The following is a 19,869-nucleotide window of genomic DNA, read 5'->3' as shown; positions in this document are numbered from 1 at the left end:
ATCCATTGCACACAAGAACAATCAATAGGACTTCTGCTTCTTCCTAGGACTAAAACAAGGGCTTAACCCTTATGTTTTGTATGTTTCTTTCCTTTCTTATTTTTTTACTCACAAATATGTTCAGTTTCTATCTATTGATATGGGGTTTATACTTATTTCATGAGAACTATGGTGATTATTAGTTAAAGATCACTACTTATTACTATGAAACCTAAGGATCTATCCTAGGATTTATATTTTTTTATTTTAAAAAACTCATGCCTAGGCGGCACCTAAGCACACCTGTCTAGGCAATAAGGCACTCCCCTATCACCCAGCTTCACCTCGACGCCTTGAAAACTATGGTAATTGGAAATGGTAAGTGATATTTGATCGAAAAGAAATAAAGTGACTACAATATGCCAAGCATCCCAATAACAGGCCATTTACCCCAAAAAGGAACAATTATTGTAACTCTTCACAAAATACACTATTTCTATTTTAATTACAAAAATATTTGGTTGGAAGCTTAGGATAAGGGACCATGCTGGATGTGATGGTAAAATCTCAAACTAACAAGCGTGAGAACATGGATTAGAGTTGGACAGTGGCCAATTCATGTAAAAAGTACTACAACTTAGGCCCATATCCAGTCCACCCCTCCCAAGTCCCCATATAGCCAGGACCTTGGGTAATGGCTTTTCTCAACCAATTGGGATAAGACCCAAGTGAAAGTTTGAGTATGTTTTTCCTTTTTGTTAGAAAAATTATATTTTTCATAAAAAATATAAAATAAAAACTGCATGATGTAAAAATAGCATGAAAGCTAATAATATTTATATTACAAAGTTTCAATGAACTACTTATTGGTGTTTGTCAGACTATCAGTCAACATTTGCATTGGTTGGATTCAATTCTTCCCAAATTTTAATTAAGAGAGTTTGCAATATTACTAAAGTACAAAAAATACAAATACAATAAATTATATATGGCAAATTGATTTTATCTTACCCACTATGTACTTTAGTCACATGTTAAATCTTTTAAACAAGTTGAGGTTTAGTCAAATATTCCCATATTTTAACCAAAACTGTCATTTTCATGCAGTTAAGCTTTGGTTCAAACAATCAAAGCCTACTATAACTTGGTTGAAATTTATCAAAGTATGAGCAAAACCTTGTAATGTTTCTAACATAGAGAAATAATTTGGTTTGTCTGGAATCTTAAAACCATGGCAGTTTGTTCTTTCCTATTCAATTAAACCGAAGTATCTCTGGAGTCTGAATCTAACAAGAATTGTAGCCTCTAAGTTGAAATAGAAATGATCTGATGAGATGCCTAAGAAAAGTAAACTGCTAAAGTCATACTCTTATCACCCTAACCCATGAACTTAAGGTAGCATGCTAGCATCAATTTCCAAATTAGCAACTTGATGGCAAGTTCCAAACCAATTTGCAATTTGTATATTCTGAAAAACATGTCTTCTACATTCACTTAGCAAGTTTCAGAGCAAAAGGTGCAACCTGCTGTGGCTCTTACTCGTATTACCTAATACCTACAACATTATGTGGCATTATATCATAGTCCTACTTTCCATCTAAAACCAGAGCCCACGGTAATGATCTTTTGGTCTCTCAATATCTCTTTCATGGAAGTCACCTGTCACCGCTGCAATCAACACTATCTTAAGCTACAAATCACTAACCATACCTTGTAGTTGCTGCAAAGAGGGATCGAGTTATAGGTTTTAAGTTTTATTTAGGGACATTATATGAATAATAGATAATAATTATACCTTATCCATATCCACATGGCACATGCTCATACATATGCCTTGATATGTTTGTATTTGCGTATGATGCATTATGGCTTTATATGGGAATGATACAGTGCTACAGAAAATAACTACAGATGATTCCACGATAAAATAGGTACATTGTGTCAGCTAGTTAAGGCACATATAAACAGTTCACAGGGTTGACTACAAAGAGACTGGCAATGTGATTATATTTGACTACAGTAACAATTTGCAGGCCTCTATATTTACTCAAACAGATCTTATGAAACAATGCTAATTACTTTTTTTATCGGCAACACAGAAAAGATTTCATTAAATAGAAAAATCCGGTTACAACAAGAAGCTGTGAAGAGAAAAAACCAGCTTTAGAAGCTAACCCAATCCAAGATTACATTTGAACCCAAAACATATGTGTTCTATGTGTCCCTTGCTTGTCTAAGCTATCTGCCAAGCTATTGGTAGTTCTCCTCACCCATCTCACTTGGATTGACATGTCCTTTGATAGCCATTTAAATATCCTGAATTCATTCCTCAAATGCCATGGCACCCCCTCCCCCAGTGATTTAAAAGGAGCGCCTAGGCACACAGGCGAGGCGCATTTTAGGGTAGGCACCTCTCCCAGGTCCTAGGCGCAGCCTGGGGTGCCAAGGCGAGGCTAGGCGACAAGGGGCGCCACCCTAGGCGATGAATTTTTTTAAGTAAAATCATATATCCTAGGGTAGTTCCCTAGGTTCCATAACCATCTTTCCTTAATAATTATTCATAATTTTCATAAGAGAAGTATAAAATTCATGTTTAAGTCTAGATGATCAACATTTTATGAGAAGAAAAAGAACAAAGTAAAGAAAATTCAAAAAATATAGGGGCTAAACCCCTACTTTTGTTATAGGAAAAAAGAAAAGAAAAGGTGGAAGAAGAAGAAGAAGACATGGAAGAAGAAAATGTGTTGACTAGACAAAATTTTAAGTTCTTCCTTTGCTTATAGGTTCAGGTTTTGAAATTTTTCAAGGTTCAGTCAAGGATCAAAATTTCGATACGATACGCCCCATATCAGGTGTATTGTATTGTATTGTATCTTTGGGGTCCCGATACCTATTTACGGGTGTTTTCGGGGACCCATTTTTTTAAATAATATATATATATATATATATATATATATATATATATATATATATATATATAGTATGTATTTAAAAATCAAATTGAAAACCAAAGAAATAAAAAAAAAATAGGGAAAGTATGGTTATAAGTACCAATACACAGAGGTGTATCGATACTATGAACCATGGGTTCAATACAGCAGTTAGCAATGTTGCATTGATTAAACCCTAACAAAATAAGAAAATAATAAAAAGAAATTAGTATATAAGCACATAAAATGAATATTCTAGTTTAATAATGTCCATTTTATAATTATAATGTAAAAAAATTAAAAATATAAAAGTATTTTATAACCCAGTGCACAAAACTGCTAGGAGAGCCTCCAAGGGCACCTTGTCGCCTTGACAACTATGTGGTGCGCCTTGCGCCTTAGCCCAGGCATGCGCCTTTTGAAAATTTGCCACTTTTTCCTTTTTTTGAGTCTAGTGGCTAGGAACCAGAGTTTTGAGAACCCCCTATTTGGTAATATTGTCCATTCATTCATCCTAAATAAAATATCTTCTTAAAAGCAATTAAAACTATAAAATCATTATTTTTTGTGTGAAAACTAAGAATTTAAGACCTTAACATGGACTTGTTTGAGCTTGCCTCGAGGGGCATGGCTCAAAGGCGGCTCATAGAATTAGGAATGTAATATGTCACATTAGCTACTTGGTGCAATTGAGAAAAAAAAATATTGTGGGTTTTATATGCTTGAAAATGTTTTATATGTTTGATTTTATTTTTAAATTCTCATTTGAATATGCTTTACATATTATGTTTGTGTATTTTAATTTTAGATAATAGGTTTTTTAAAACTTAAGTTTATATTTTTATTAATATTATGTTTTATAACTTTTTTATTTTTTTGAATTTTTTGCTTTTATTTAATTTTTTGAATTTTTTTTTATTTTTTTTAAATTGTGCGCCTCACCTTGCGCCTTACGCCTCAGGCGTAAAATGGCCCTTGCGCCTTTCACTTTTAAAACACTGCCCTCCCCCTTATGCAGCCATTTTACCACAATTTTCGAGTCTCCCTTAATAATCAGTCTACTAATACCCAGTTCTTTTGCCTTCTCAACCCCATATACTGCAGCCAAGAACTCTGACCTTGCCACATCACCTAACTCCACAGGACCGGAGTATAAAACAATTATGTTCCCACCTTCATCCCTAATGCCAACCCCCCCCATTCAAACAACTCCCATCAAGGTTCAGTTTCTTCCAGCCATTTATTGGGGGAGACCATGTATCAACAGATCTCTGTCCTGTAGATGAGGATGCAGTAATAACACCCAAAGCTCTGAAAAAATCTTCAATCTTGAAGTCTGAAACAATGCTAATTACTTGTAAAATTAAATGTCATAATTTAACCTGAAATTCAATTGCACTTTTCTTTCATAGGCACAATCTTTCTGGTCTTTTTAGATTTAGACATATTTCTTATTGGCATGCAGTGTTATGACTTGCTTTATCTTTCCATTTTCAAGTCTATAATGGTTGTCAAATTGATTTCTATCTCAGAAAAGGGGAGCATCACTAGTAACACAATTTTATAGACTACCCACACTTGCCAATGGAATTATTGGTTTATTACTTCAGTAGTTTAATAAGAAATCGAGGTGCAATGGCTTCTCTACCATAATATTAATGCAATGAACAAATGAGTTTTAATGACAGCAGTTCACATTACATATAGCAATAGCCTAAGTACAATCAGAGAGGCAGATAAAAACTGAAAACCAAGAACACCCATATGGATCTTAAACATACCATTCGAATCAAATATTGAGTTACAGAGTACCTACTAATAAATTTCAAAAAATGTACCTGCCCAGGGATACGTGGACGCTGGGCTCTGCTGCCAGTAGCGATCAGGATATGCTTTGAAGAATAAGACAGTTTAGTGCCATCTATTTGTGTCACTTGAACTTCATGAGAGCCAATTACCCTTCCCTCGCCTTCAAACATTTTAACCCCAGAATTTGACAATAACCTCTTGTATATTCCATTTAATCTTAGTATCTCCTGTGTCTACAATGTCAACCAAAAAAAAAAGTAGAAGATGAAATATACGGAAGAAAAATAAGTGAGAGGAGAGGAGGAAAGAAATAAATTGGAATCTAGGCAGGCCATCTTCAGGAGTGGATTCCTTCCCCTCATGGAGCAGTCAAGTCAAGCTCAACTTTAATTGCAGCTCTTTGTAGACCCTCTTTTTCTTCTTTTTTTTTCATTTTGGGGTGGGAGGTCATGGATGTGAATGGAAACATATTCTAGGCATGTTCAGGGCATATAGACTCAATTAAAGATGACTTGGGTGGTTATTGTTTTTTTTTTTTTTTGTAGTGGTTATTGTATGTCATAGAGATGATATTGAAAGCCCTTGAATTTTTCAAACTACATCTGAATATCTCATACAGATGGATTAGTTGTCTAGGGAGATCAGAGTTATATTAGAGGAGGAATTTCTCTCATATTAGATAATCATGTTGTATTCATGATGAATTTACATGCACATAGGGTTGTCTGCAAGAGGGTTTATGAATATTCAAAGGCCTGATGGCAGCCATTCTTTATCCTTTTTCATCACTTTACATGTTTTGATCTGGCCAAAGATCAAAGTAAAATAAAACAAATATAATATTTAGAGAAGCAGAACACTTGACTGGCATAAAGTATGTTTATAAAAGAAAACTGTTAAATTCACAATTTGACCTCCAACCACAAGAGAAAAGGGACCAAGCACCTGTATCAGTCGATCAATTTTTTATGTCTCTTTATTTGGCACCAAAAAGAACCAATTAATTTATTAGCTTCTTTTTTTATTATTTTTCTTTCAAAATTTGTAAGAAATCAACGTTATTAGCTTCTTATTATGGGCATTGAAGTTTTAGCCCAAAAGCTTCGTGTAAAGGAGCAACATCCTATGCCTATTCTCTTTGATATTTAATAAATTCTTTTTTATTTATAAAAGAAAAAAAAAACATCCTATGCCTAACACCTGTAAAATGTTATATTGATATGAAAAGTATCCATTAGCATCCAAAAGGAAAAACAAATATGTAATTGTATATCCCTTACAAAGTTTGTACTTTTATTGGGCTTACTATCAAAGGAAGGGGAAGAAATGCGAAAAACAAACAAACAAACCAAAGAGTTATTTGAGAAGAGAAGATTCTGAATGATCAGAAAACTGAAGACCAACCACTTTTACAATTCACTTTTTGGTCCAGTCTTTTAGGTTTTAGACCATGTATTTTTGTTCTTTCTATAAAAAAAAATGATTGGTTTCAGGGAAATATATTTTCTACTAAGAATTTCATGTAATGATTTTCTTTCCATAATTTTCCAATTGAGTTCGAGGAGATAAACTCAGCGCTTTCTTCTAATTATGGATCCTATATGGCCCTTATCATGATGACAACAGACAATATAATAGTCCACCAAGCACAACAGAACCATCTTTTGTCTTTCCTAACTACTTATTTTTCTTGATGTAAAATGAATGTTCAATGCTTTTTCCTTTCATCATTTTACTAATAAGAAAGGAAAAATCAGGTAGAAAAGAGTGCTCTCTTTGGAAAGCTAAAAGCATTTTAAGCAATTGTTGTATCCATGAAAAAGGCATAGAATTTAGAACTAACCTTGTTATGCAGGAGCTTTTTCCAGTTGAACTCAATATTTTCATTCAGTTCCCACCCATAATTTTTTGCATCCTACAAAAAAAATGTCTGCGTTTAAAAAGCAGTGATTTGAACCAAAAAAAGTATTGACCATAATAAAAGCATCTTGAACAATGAAGACAATGGGCTTCACTAATACTCTCATTGGAGAAGGGAGTATTAATAGCGGATCTGTTGGTTTCCTCGTGAAGTAAAGTGGGCAAAGAAAATGTAGATTTTTAAGTAAACTAATTATTAAAGATAATTCAAAGGTAGTAATCAGATGGCAGTTGAATAGGGAGTGAGCTTTATGGAAGTGTATAAATGAACTCAAACAGTTTTAAGTGGCTAACAAGATCAATGTAAATCAAAATCCAATGGGTAAAACGGTCGGCTAACAGCATGCATGGCCGATGCTTTGTCCAAACAAAGAGTAATAAGGAATCAATTATTTTAGGCTCAGTTGTAATATATTCTCAATGGGTGTATGAAAAGTTGTTTATATATTTAATAAAATTCAGTGTTAATTATCAAAAAAGAATCCCTCTATTGAGCACTTGAACCAATTCAATCTCTTGAAGTCTTAAAGTGTCACATAAATTTCAATGAGACCAGTCATCACGCATTTTGTCCTAAAGAAATTAAATGAAATTCCTGCCACGTACATGTATTTGCATGATAAATGTAGGGTGGCAAGCATCAATAATTCCAAGAAGATCCTGCCAACCTGAGTGTTTGATTTCTTCCTGATGTAATGTTTTATTACTTTCTCATTGAATTAATAGTTTTCTTTTCTCACCAAAATGGTTAATTGAAAACAAAATGGTATAGAAGGAAGTCAAGTTTTTGACTGCAATAGATTCAAAGAAGGGATGTTAAATCATATGCAAGTGAAAATGAAAAGTCGTTGCAAAGATTCATGGAACTCTCAACATTTTTTAAGAAAATTAGAAAAAAAAAATAGTAAATGTAATTATAGCCTAAATGAAGGCAGCAGGTCCATATAGAGGTCATAATAAGCATGTATATCAAGGCAAGGCAAGGCAAATGGCTCTAATGCAGAAAAGCAACTAGACAAGATAAGAACCAAAGAAAAATACCAAACTCTCCCGGTAAATCCACCAAACTCTTCATGAATCTATATATTTACTTGATACAGAGGAGAACCTCACCTGAAGTTCACCTCCATAAGATGCTCCATATACCAGTATCTTTTTAGGAACACAGCCACGAATGACACACCTATTATACCAAATTTGAAGGACATCAGGGAAGTGTACAACATTTGTATCATTATATCAATTGTTTAATAGGAACATCACATATAAGTGTAGACGAATTCACTAATCTAGATACCAGAGCGCAACAAAATTATTGAATCTGCCAGCAATCACAAGAATGACTTGCTATCCATTAAAACATCATGCTTAACAAAAAAAAGCACCAGTAAAGTAATGGTTTTGCAAAACTTACGTTCCACCCACTCCACCTTCGACTTCTGAGCTGATTGGGTTAAATGGAAGCTCACATATTGCAACCTTGCAACAAAATTTCAAAAATTAATGAAGTTGATTGAGTTGTTGCTTGGTGAACCAAAAGCCAAACTGAAAAAAAAAAAAAAAAAAGTGCTGTAAGAGAAATTAACCAAAACAGAAGACACTATTGCTTTATGCATCAGTCCCTCGTAGAAAAACAAAAAGGAATACTAGTTAACAATCCAACAGCATGTAGAGGCGAACTAAGTTTTAAAAACCAAACAATTTTCGGAATTTGGTTAAGAAAAAAAATGAGGAAAATAAATAAATGCGAATAAAAAGAGACAAAAAGAATACTTAATATTAAAATTGAAAAAAATCGCAACATGCTCTGGTGGAAAACTAACAATATTTATATTTATAGATATATGAAAAGGCTAAATTCGAAATTTTTCGCTTTTGTTAGTTCTTTCCCTGTAAGTATATTTTCAATAACTTCTCGATTGTTACCTTAGCTCCGAATCCAGCAGAAGCTCTAGCGGCACGCACTCCGCCACTCCCAGCGCCGATTACAAACAGATCAAAATCATAATGCGCATCTTCTTCATTAGAGCTGCCCACCTCCGCATCAATAAGCATCTTCCTCGACATGGTTGCACGACTAAATAAACTGAGACCACATCAAAAAACCAAAATCATCACCAAAAAGAACAAAACCGGTCATAACAAACGAAATAGCTTGAATTCATATCAAAAGAACTAACATTTAACAGAATTGAACCAAAATAATGAGAAGTTAGTCGCAAATTCTATAATAAAAACCTGCAAATGAGAGATAAATCTGAATGGGATCAATCCGAATGTGCTTTTCTTTGTTTACTTTTGCAAAGAGAATCAAATGAAATGGTTTTTAATCGATCAGTCACAATCTGAAAAACTTTAATATTAGGGTTTTAATCAAGAACAATGGTTGACGAGTAACACGAGCTTCTTGCCACGACAGTCGCTGACTCAGAATGTGAAAAGAATCTTTTTAGGGCTTAGGTAATTTCCACTCAAAGTCAAAGATGACAGAAGAGGAGGGAAAGAGAGACGTTTTGTTTTCAACTTCCTCTCTTCGTTCCCGGCATTCAAACAAGCGACTAACGGAAATGGCACCGTCAATTCAAACCAACGGCTTTGGATTTTACCCCATGTAAAATGATGAAATTGCCACGGTAAGTGGGACCATCATGGAACCGTGTAGGTGCAGGCGTGCAGCCGAGGAATCGGACTCTCGTTGAAGAAGCCAACTTAACTTCGGATTCGGATTCGAATTCGAATTCATACTCGGATCTTAACTCTGGATTCTTAAGGCTATGGGTTTCTGGCCTTTTGGGTCCCGTCCGAATGCGGAAATAAGCGCTCGACAGGATTCGGCCTACCGGATCCCATGAATGATAACCCGAGGGGTACCGGGTTTAGGTAAGTTGATGTATCTGAAGTAAGTTGTTTGTTGGCATGAAGACCGGAGGAGTGTTGGGGTGTTTGGAACGGTGGGTGTTTATTCAATAGATACAGTCATGCAGGCGCTAACCCTCTCATGTTTTTCTACATATATAGAGAATAACAAAAGGTGACTTCTGCTTTGTACATGCCTATTATTTGGGAAAGTTATTTTTTAAAATTTTTCCCAACAATTAGATGTTTTTTCACTTTTATGCTGATTTGGTGCCTAGTGGCGCTTATTTGTCATAAACGGTTGTAATTATTATCTTTCTCGATTTTATAGACAAATAAAATATAAACAATGAATGAAAAAACATAAACGGAACCAAACAAATTATGTAGGTGTTTGACATTTCCTCAGAAAATGGCACTACATTCAATGCCACATTAGAAATCCTTTTCCTCTACCACCTTGAAAATTGGGAAATGTGTGGTATAAGAATATGTCTTTTTTCGGTGATTTCCTGTTTTTTCTATTGTTACTAGCAACAATATGTTGAGATGGCATTGAAAAATACGTATATGATGACAATAGCAATGGTACCAAATAGAAAAACCTGAGAAAATACCATGCTTATGCAGCACCTTTTTTGAGAAAATGCCTCTCATGAAACTACATTGGTTCCAAACACTACTATATGGTTTGAAGTACAAAATCACACTCAATCAAAATCAAAATAGTAGTTCGCTCTAATTCCGCTTTAAAAATGGTTTGGTTTTAAAAAAAATCAAACCATAATTTTTTGTTTGATCAGATTTTTGGACTTCATAAATCAGAACATATCAAACCATAAATTATATTAAATCAAATTATTAATAATATATTTATAATACATATGTTTAAACATATATATAATGTTTATGTATATATGTACGTATGCATTTAATATTTGAACACATTTTGTAACTCTTAATATTTAAACACATTTTTATTTGTTTGTTTCAATTTTTAACTTGATAATTTGATATCCAAGCAACTATTTATGTTTGTGAATCATATTTGTTAACATTTCAATTTGATATTTGAATCATATTTGTTATTTATGTAAGTATTTATGTTATTTGGGCTTTTTAATTAGTTTAAGTCCAATAAAATGGCTCAAATCTATATATTAAAGTAATGAAATCAGGTCAAGCGCCCTCACAGTCAGACACGTGGCAGTTCCATTATAAGACAACTGTCCTCCCAGTAATTTGTAAATAAATAAAAATGGCAGTATATGTAGACACATGGCCATCTCTGATTTTTTTTTCTCTTAGTACTTTCACATACGTGTGATATTGTATTTCTTGAGAAGTGAGAAGTGAGAAGTTCTTACTCTCAATCTCTTCCTAAAAAAAGCACAATATTAAACAATTTTAATCTTCTTGTACATTCACTCTAACCAAACTTTCCACATTCAACAGTCTGCCAAACTCTCAAGGAATCTGCTTTGTGAACCTGAAACTTTAGAGAAGTCTGGAACTCAGAGAACTCTTAAGGTGCCCAACTCTCTAACTGTACTCTCCAACTTCAAAGAACTCAGAGAACTCTCAAACTTCAGAAGTCTGCAACTCAAAGAATTCTGCAACAACTCTGCTATTTAGAGAAGTCTTAACTTCAGCATTAGTGTTGCATTGAAGGTTTCCGGTTCAACAAACTTTCAATCAATTAGTGTATTATCATAATTAATTTTTTATTAGTGTTTTAGTAGTGATTTAATGTTCAATCGGTTTTCTCTATTTGTTCAACAGTTTGGAGTTAGTAAATTCTATGTTTTATAGATATTTCAATCTTTTGTTTATGGTAGTTTATAGCAGTCCTCTGTTCGATCGAGTTAGTAAAATCTCTGTTTTAATGATCGCCGATCACCAGCGATCGTTTATGGCCAGCCGCAGTGGCATGGACGTTAACAGGATAGACTGGGTTTATGCTCAGCCGGCAGTTTACAGAATCGGCTTTGTGCAGTTTACAGAAAGAAGAAAAAACAAAATTTGTGATTGAAATGTAGTTGGAATCTGGAAACGGTCCTTAACCCAGTAACCCTCCTCTCGGTCTCGGCACCTCCTCACTCCTCATTTCTCTCAGTCAATGAGTCCTTACTCATTCCTCACCTCACTGCATGCTTTTGAAGCATTGACCGTGAGTCTGTAAAGGCACAAGGGGCCTCCCTACGAAAAAAATATTAGAGAATTAATCTGTTTTAACTTTTCAAAAATGGATGAAAAGTTAGCTGTAAACGTCAGAAGATAGTTTTTTTGCTCTTCAATTCTTTCTTTTTTTTCCTTTTTCTTCTTCAAATCTTATTGTCTTCCGTTTTGGCATGTTTAAGATAGTATTTTTGTTGAAATGGGTGATAAACCACCCCCATCTGTGGCCTTCAATTCGTCGCTTTATCGAGCGACATGCTGCTATGGTCAGGTTAAGAATGTGAGTTAAATGGGTAAGTGAGTCGGGTAGACCCGGAATCTGTTTTACGATTACACTTATTAATTAGAGCAGTTCAGTTTACATGTTTTACGTAATTATTCTGATAATTAAATACTCAAATTTAATATCGAAATTAATAATAATTATTTAATATTCTTATTAGTTAATACTATTTAATTGATAATTAACTATTACCACTAATGTTAAACGATAAATCGATGGGTTTACATTCCCAGGAGACCCAAAATTTAATGTTTTGCTGACATCTAAATAAATCGGTTCGGTTTATACTGTAAACCGTTTTAATTAGTTACTACTAATTAATAACTGATACTTAACAGCGATAATAATTACTTATAGTTACTTACTGATAATTAATTACTAATAATAATGATACTTTTTAATTAGGACTGATAATTAATAACGATTTTAATAATGATAATTATTATTTTGGATATATTCATGTAATATTTATATTAATTCATAATAATTATTACATAAATATATAAGCAATGTTAATTATTAATAGTATTATTATCAGTAATTATAATGAATAATATTATTATTATCCATTAATTATTTGATTTAGTGAAAGTTAATTTATAAAACTTTCAATTATTCAACATTGTTAACTTAATTAATTATAAAAGCAATTATTATTTCATTATTTAACAAAAAATAATAATTATAACAAATTTATTATTTAATATACACAAATTAAGTACTTGCATAATAATAATAATAGTGTCATTATTATTATTATGACTGTAATATTATTATTATTACCGATTTTATAATTAATAATATATTATTAACATATTGCTGATAATTAATTACTGAAAATAATGAAACTTATTAATTCGGACTGATAATTAATTAAAGATAATTAATAAAGAAATTAATAATGATAATTAATAAAGAAATTAATAATGATAATTATTAAAACTTTTAATTATTCAATACTGTTAAACTAAATTAATTATAAAAACAATTATTATTTCATTAATTAAATAAAAATTTAAGTACAACAAATTAATTACTTAGTAATAATAATAATAGTATTATTGTTGTTGTTGTTGTTGTTGTTGTTATTATTATTATTATTATTATTATTATTATTATTATTATCATATAATTAATTTTGAATTTATAATTATTAAATATTATTAATATATTAATAATACTGATTATTATTCAAAAATTGTAAGTACCAAAATTTAGTTACTTAAAATTAATTGCTGAAATTATTGATATCAGTAATTTTAATATAACTGATTTCAAAATCAATAAAAACATAATAAGAATAATAATAATATTATTATTACTGATTTATAACTATTAATATATTATTAGCAGACTAATTATACTGATTATTATTAAAAAACTATTAATAGAAAATTTTAATTACTTAAAATTATTATTTACTGATGATAATAATGATACAAGCATTGAATATTTATAGTAGTACTTATATTTAATTACTGAATTAATTAATGATAATACTAATAATTATTACTGATAATTAACAATAGTTTTAAAATTAGCCTATTCAAAAACTAATTTACAATATATATGTGTGTATGTATAACATTAACTTCCTCGATATATATATATATATATATATATATATATATATATATATATATAATATATATATTCAGACAAGTTGCCTTCTCATTTTCTAGAAAACTAGACATGTGGCAATTTTTGAAAAATTCTTGCTAAAGCACACAATCCACTACCAGGCTACAACCCCCTACCATTTAGACACATGGCCTTTTCATTTTTCTAGAAATTAGACACGTGGCATTTTTTTAAAAGTTGCTACTAAAACCCGACCCATTACCACCATTTTCAATCCATTCCTAAAAAATGCAGAAAATGCAAAAGTAGTTATCCACAACCACTCTTGCCTACATTCTATCAATCTCAGTTAATCATTAATCTGTTGTGTATTATAACAAAAGAAAACTATCCATATTCTAATAATTATAGAAAAACTATTTTTTTAAATAAATATTACTTAAAATTTTAATAATTATTTAAATTATTAATAGATATAAATTTAAGATTGTTGATTACATAATGTAAATTTAACATTAATGATTGCCCGTACTTAATATGGGGTCATTCACTAGTTGTATTATAAACTAGACCAAACCAAATAGAACAGTTTAATTTGGTTTTGTTTAGTTTTTATATTAAAATGGCTTTATTTGGTTAAGAATTTAAAGTTTAGATTGGTTTCTATACCAAAACCCTAACTTGGAGTGGAAGCTTTTTTTTTTTCTCTTTTCTGAATAATAGTTCACAACACATGATGCGGAGGAGATTCCAATTATAATGCATGCAATTCAACCCTTCTTTTTAAATCTCCATGGCGCTACGCAACGGGGGTAGCCCATCCCCACCCTACAGGGTCACCCTAACCCACTCATTTGACCCTTTAATATAAATTAGATTTTTTTTTATCTTTTTTATTATTTTTGCCTATTCTCACATTGCATAATTAAATAGATAGAACCATATATTTTAACTTAAAAATATAAAAAGTTCAAATTTTCAGAAAAAAATAAAAAATGCATAAAAACACACAAATGTAGTAAAAACTATATATTTCATGTAAAACAGAAAAAATACAGGAATATTGCAATAAAATTCAGAAAAAGAATGCAAGACTTTGCAGATAATGTAATTTTGGAAGATTTTGTTTGCAAAAAGAAAATCATAAAAATACAAAAAATACTGAAATTTGAAGAAAAATGCAGAAACTTGCATATTATATTAAATATTACATCTGTCAAAAAACAGAAATTGATAGAAAATTTAAAAAAATTATATATTTCAATAAACACAAAACAAAGCAAAATTTGAAGAAAAATACATAGATTGATAGAAAATTGTTAATAATATATATTTGAAGAAAATAAAAATAAAAAATGTAAAAACAATGTGTTAATCGAAGAAAACATATAATATTACAGAAATTTCAAAAACAAATATAAAATGTAGAACAATGAAAAATTATATTATAAAAACGTAAAAGATAAAAGAAAAACGCTTCGTATATGCATTCTACAACCCTATTTCTTTGTCGGACGGCAATGGAAAAGTTTAAGAGAGTCCAGCTTCGAAAAATCACTACCGTGTATAGTCATCCAGTGAATGCAGCTATTGAGTTCAAAATTCTAGGCTGGACATAGCCAGTTGTTCTCTATTTGTCGGTAGGCTGGACACAGCCGCTTTCCAGGGTGGTTCTGTTAATGGAACGAGTGGGTATGTGTGAATTGGGTGGATGCGCATGGCTTGGGATCAAAATTGCCGACCCGAATGAATACCACCTGATTCGATACTTCTTTTATGATAGGGTTGCCAGTTTTTCTAATATCATAGTCCAATCCAAACTAAAATTACGGATTTGATAGGAGGAGAATTCACCAACGAAGGCAGTTGGCACCATCCGAATGCAGTTCAACCTTTATTTTCTTAAGATAATGAACGCTTTACACAAACCCGCCCAACTTGTAACCCTTTTTGTGGGTAGTAGTACTTTGGGCTGATTTTTGTGCCTAAAAGTAGTACCTTTCTTTTTTAAGCTTTGATTTGATTGATGGACTACTCTGTTCCATCTTTCCCGTGTTTGGACCACCATGTTGTTAACAAGAAATTTGTTTGGTTGGTCGGTCGCATCCTTCTAGCACGGAAGTGGGCCAGACTTGATATTGAGTTAGGGCCGGCCCTGTTCATGCTTCATTGAATTTAACCTTGAATAAGGCTGGATTCATTTTTGGTACCGTCTACCGTTATCTTATTGAAAATAAGGTTCAAAATATTGGTACGTGACCATATTTGGATAGTTTGGATTCATACACATGTCATGACACATTTTGGACATGCATCTATATCCATCTATATATTAAAATGGAACGTGCCAAGTTGGCATTTTCCTTCTTTCGATATATATATATATTAAAGTAGAGCTTTCCATGTCAATAGTTTCTTCTTTATTCCGTTACCCAAACCGAGTAATTCTAGAAGGGCTGCAAGATTCCCTTCAAAAGTACTATGAGTTTCCACTACTTATCCCCTTTCCTTTCCTTTTTATTAGGAAATTAACTACCCCCCACTTTCTCATGTATCTCTTCCTAATTCCTATTTATCTCTTAAATTATTTCTAATTCATATTTATCCTCTCCCCCACTTTTCATCTATATTTATCTAATGAAAGTTTCAATTAAAATATTTAACAATTAATTAAATATTAAAATGAAATTATGTAATAACTTTAAAATATTTATTAAAAACACAAAAACTAATTAGGGCAAATCATCACATTCGGTTTACTTTATATTGAGCATAAGGACATTTTTGTAAATTCAGTAAACTTTAGTGGTATTTTCATACTTTTGTGCACCCGAGTCAAAGTCGGTTCAAGGGGTCAAGCTAGGGGTTCTAGTTCAATGGTGGGGATTTTTGGGTCAAAAAAAGGAGGGTTGAGATGGGCCTAACAATAGAGAGTGGTTTTGTATATGTGGGCTAGTGAGATTGTCGAAACAAAATCTTTCCAGATGGATAGGTAAATGAACGTATTTTTTACTGAAATTTTACAGGGTAAGGTTTATGAGTGTTCTGAATTGATTGGCGGGGTCAAATTGGTCAAATCAGGCATGGATTGGGAAGATCTAGAAAAAGGCTTGATTCAATCGATTTAGGGCCTTGGAATGGAATATTGGTGCGATGGAAGGGTAAATAAAGGTGTTTTGGGCTAAAATTTCACAAGGTAGACAGGTTGAGGTGATTGATAAGGTCAGATTGGGCCAAATGAGCCCGGATTGGGTGAATTTGGAATTCGATCAATCTGGAGCCTTGAAATGAAATCTTAGCACGATAAAGGGGTAAATTGGGGTATTTTTAGTTGAAATTTGGTAGGGAGAGTTTTTGGACGTTTTGGGATGATTGGAAAGGTTTGATTGGCCTAAATAAGTTTGGATTAAGTGGAATATGGGTCAATGGTAAGATCAGGAACATAATCTTGGTTTAATGTAAACAAGAGAATTTTGGGCAAAAACTTTATATGCATAGGTGTTTTGGTGTCTCTAGAGTTTAATGGTGTGGTCTAATTGGTTTATATGTGTTTGGATCAAGGAGATCTAGTGTGGTCTGATTGGTTTTATGGGTAGGTATTTTAGGATGTCATGAGTTTGATGGTGGTATTTGATCTAAGGGTTAAAGTGTAGTTGGGGGTTAATCGAGGCCATTGGTTTGGTACTGAGTAAATTTAACGATGGACTTGAAGGCTCTTGGGGCAAAATTTGGATATTTTTGGTATTTAGGTGTTTTAGAGTGACCAAAAGGGTTTGATCGGCTATTCTGGGTAAGTTAGGGGTTCAGATGGTGGATGAGCAAAAATCGGGTGTTGACTTTAAAGCAAGGTATTTGTACCCTTTCTCAAAACAATAGGGTAGGTTTTTGTTAAGGTCAAAACACTAGGGAGTTTTATACGATTGTTAGAAAACCCAATGAGGTTTTTATAGTTTTCTTTATTTTTAAAAGAAATTTAAATTAATTTAAAAATAATTAAACTATGTTTAAAACTAATATTTTTATTAAATTTTGAAATTAGTAAAAATTGAACTTAATTAAGTATATTCAGTTTTATTAAATTTAAATTCCTTACAAAATTTAGTTAACTATATAAATTTTTATTTTCTAGTGGAACTCAAGTTGCTTTTAAATTAATAAAATTCAAGTATAAAACTAATAATTATTAGACAATTTTGTATTATTTTTATATTAATTTTAAATTGATATTTGTTTTTAATTTATCTTATTCTTTCTTTTAATTAAATTCTTATTATTATATTAATAAAAATATTTTTATCAATGAAAATAATTAATAATTATTTTTATTTTATTTAAGTAACTTACTAAATTATTTTTATTATTTTCTAAAGGAATGTAAATGGATTATAATTTTAAGTGGAAGTAGATTATTTAGTGCAATAATATATCCTTGAATATCTCAATTTCCATATAAAAGATAAGCGGCTTTCAAAATAAACCATAGATCAGGAAAGTGCTAGCTTGGCACATTACATTTTAATATATAGATATAGATTATACATATTAGATATATTTTCATTAATTGTAATTATTAGTAATGATTAATTATATTGAAATTGAGATATTCAATGATATATTACCATGCCAAATAATCTATTTCCATTTAAAATTATAATCCACTTAAAAGTAATAAAAATGTATTAACCATAATAAAAATAATTTAGTAAGTTACTTAAATAAAATAAAAATAATTATTAATTATTGTTATTGATAAAAATATTTTATTAATATAATAAAAAGAATTTAATTAATCAAAGGAATAAGATAAATTAGAAAATAATGTTAATTTAAAATTAATATAAAACTACTACAAAATTGTCTAACAATTATTAATTTTATAATTATATTTTACTAATTTAAAACCAACTCCAGTTCCACTAAACAATAAAAAATTATATAGTTAATTAAATTTCATAAGGAATTTAAATTTAATAAAACTTAATAAACTTAATTAAATTCATTTTTTACGAATTTAAAAAATTAATAAACACATTAACTCTAAATATAGTTTGATTATCTTGAAATCAATTTAAATTCCATTTAAAAATAAGGAAAATTATAAAAATCGCATTGGGTTTTTGAACAATCCTATGAAACTCCCTAGTGTTTTGACCTTATTAAAAACCTCCCCTATTGTTTTGAAAAAAGGTTCAAATACCTTTCTTTCGTTAGAATTCCAAATAAAAAATGTTGATGTAATGCATTAATTTTACTCCACTTCAGCCATTTTGCCTTACTTTGTCCAAGAAAAGTAAGGACAACTTTTCTTTGAAAGTTGTTTGGAAAAATAAATTAGTGGAGGGTAGAGTTGAAACTTTAAATTATATATGATAGTGCATTAATAATAATAAGGGTATTTTTGGTATTTTTAATGTCTTTGTTATTGAAAAACCAAGGGAAATGAGGTATTTGCACTTTTTTTTCTCAAAACTATATGAGAGGCCTTTGTTATGGTCAAAAAACAAAAGTGATTTATAGAATTGGTATAAGAGAACTTTTTATAATTTTGCCTAAAAATAATAAAAATTATTTTTATTAATTTTGGGAGATCATAAGGCATTATAGTCTCCTATTTCCATGATTGTTATTGCTATAACTATTCCATTTACTGTCTTTGTTAATTCTATAGCTATTGCTAGTGAAAACTATAATCGAATTGTCTCTACTTGTTAATGGTGTCTGCCGCAAATTAGGGCTTGGTCTGCAACAATTTTTTCCAATTTTTGTTTGCTATATTTTGTCTCTCAAACTGGGTGGTGAAAGACTGAAAGTTTCTTTCTTCACATTTTTTTTTTATTCCTATCTACTTCCATACATCCATATCTATTCTACTATATAAAAATGAGAGTTTCACGCTCTCTTCTTTCGTCAATGATGTAATTTTCATTTTCAAAATTACCCTTTTGTGAATTTAAATAATACTACATTTTCTTACTTACTCTTTCCAGAATTAAAAACTTTTTTTATAACCTCTTCTCTTTCTGAAAAGCTTCTTCCACCCTCTCTCTTATCAACTACATAGCAATTACAACTTTTGCTCAAGATGTTGGATTTACCACTATACTGAAGTTAGGGGTGGCCACAAGTCGAGCTCTTCATGAGCTACTCAAGCTCAACTCGTTAAAAGCTTGGCTCAATTAGGTTTCAACCAAGCGTTGAGCCAAATTCAAGCCCAATTTACAGGCTTATTTAATAATTGAGCCGATCTCGAGCGTAATATAGCTCAGATCGTGAGGCTCGTGAGTCAAGCTCAAATAACTACATATATATATACACAATAATAATAATAATAAT

The 19,869-nt window shown here is 31.1% G+C and overlaps 1 protein-coding gene across 2 annotated transcripts in view; it reads right to left on the bottom strand.

Moving 5' to 3' along the window:
* LOC148865238 (glutathione reductase, cytosolic-like) overlaps positions 1 to 9,304 on the bottom strand; it is a 79,714-nt gene extending 70,410 nt beyond the window's left edge. The window contains exons 1-6 of one of the 2 annotated variants that reach the window (XM_088980757.1): positions 8,877 to 9,304; positions 8,565 to 8,724; positions 8,053 to 8,117; positions 7,752 to 7,821; positions 6,562 to 6,633; positions 4,748 to 4,951 (exon numbers count right to left, since the gene is read on the bottom strand). In XM_088980757.1, the coding sequence (XP_088836883.1) occupies positions 4,748 to 4,951; positions 6,562 to 6,633; positions 7,752 to 7,821; positions 8,053 to 8,117; positions 8,565 to 8,705 (552 nt within the window). In that variant the 5' untranslated portion in view covers positions 8,706 to 8,724; positions 8,877 to 9,304. Of the gene's footprint in view, positions 1 to 4,747; positions 4,952 to 6,561; positions 6,634 to 7,751; positions 7,822 to 8,052; positions 8,118 to 8,564; positions 8,725 to 8,818 lie in introns of both variants that reach the window. The other variant, XM_088980758.1, reaches the window with a different exon arrangement.
* Positions 9,305 to 19,869: the final 10,565 nt, after the last annotated feature.

The sequence above is a fragment of the Nelumbo lutea genome, chromosome 3, assembly GCF_056320005.1.
Source record: "Nelumbo lutea isolate HS-2025 chromosome 3, American lotus-T2T, whole genome shotgun sequence".
Classification (NCBI taxonomy): domain Eukaryota; kingdom Viridiplantae; phylum Streptophyta; class Magnoliopsida; order Proteales; family Nelumbonaceae; genus Nelumbo; species Nelumbo lutea.
Note: the sequence above shows the minus strand (reverse complement) of the source record. Positions and strands in the feature narration are given on the sequence as shown.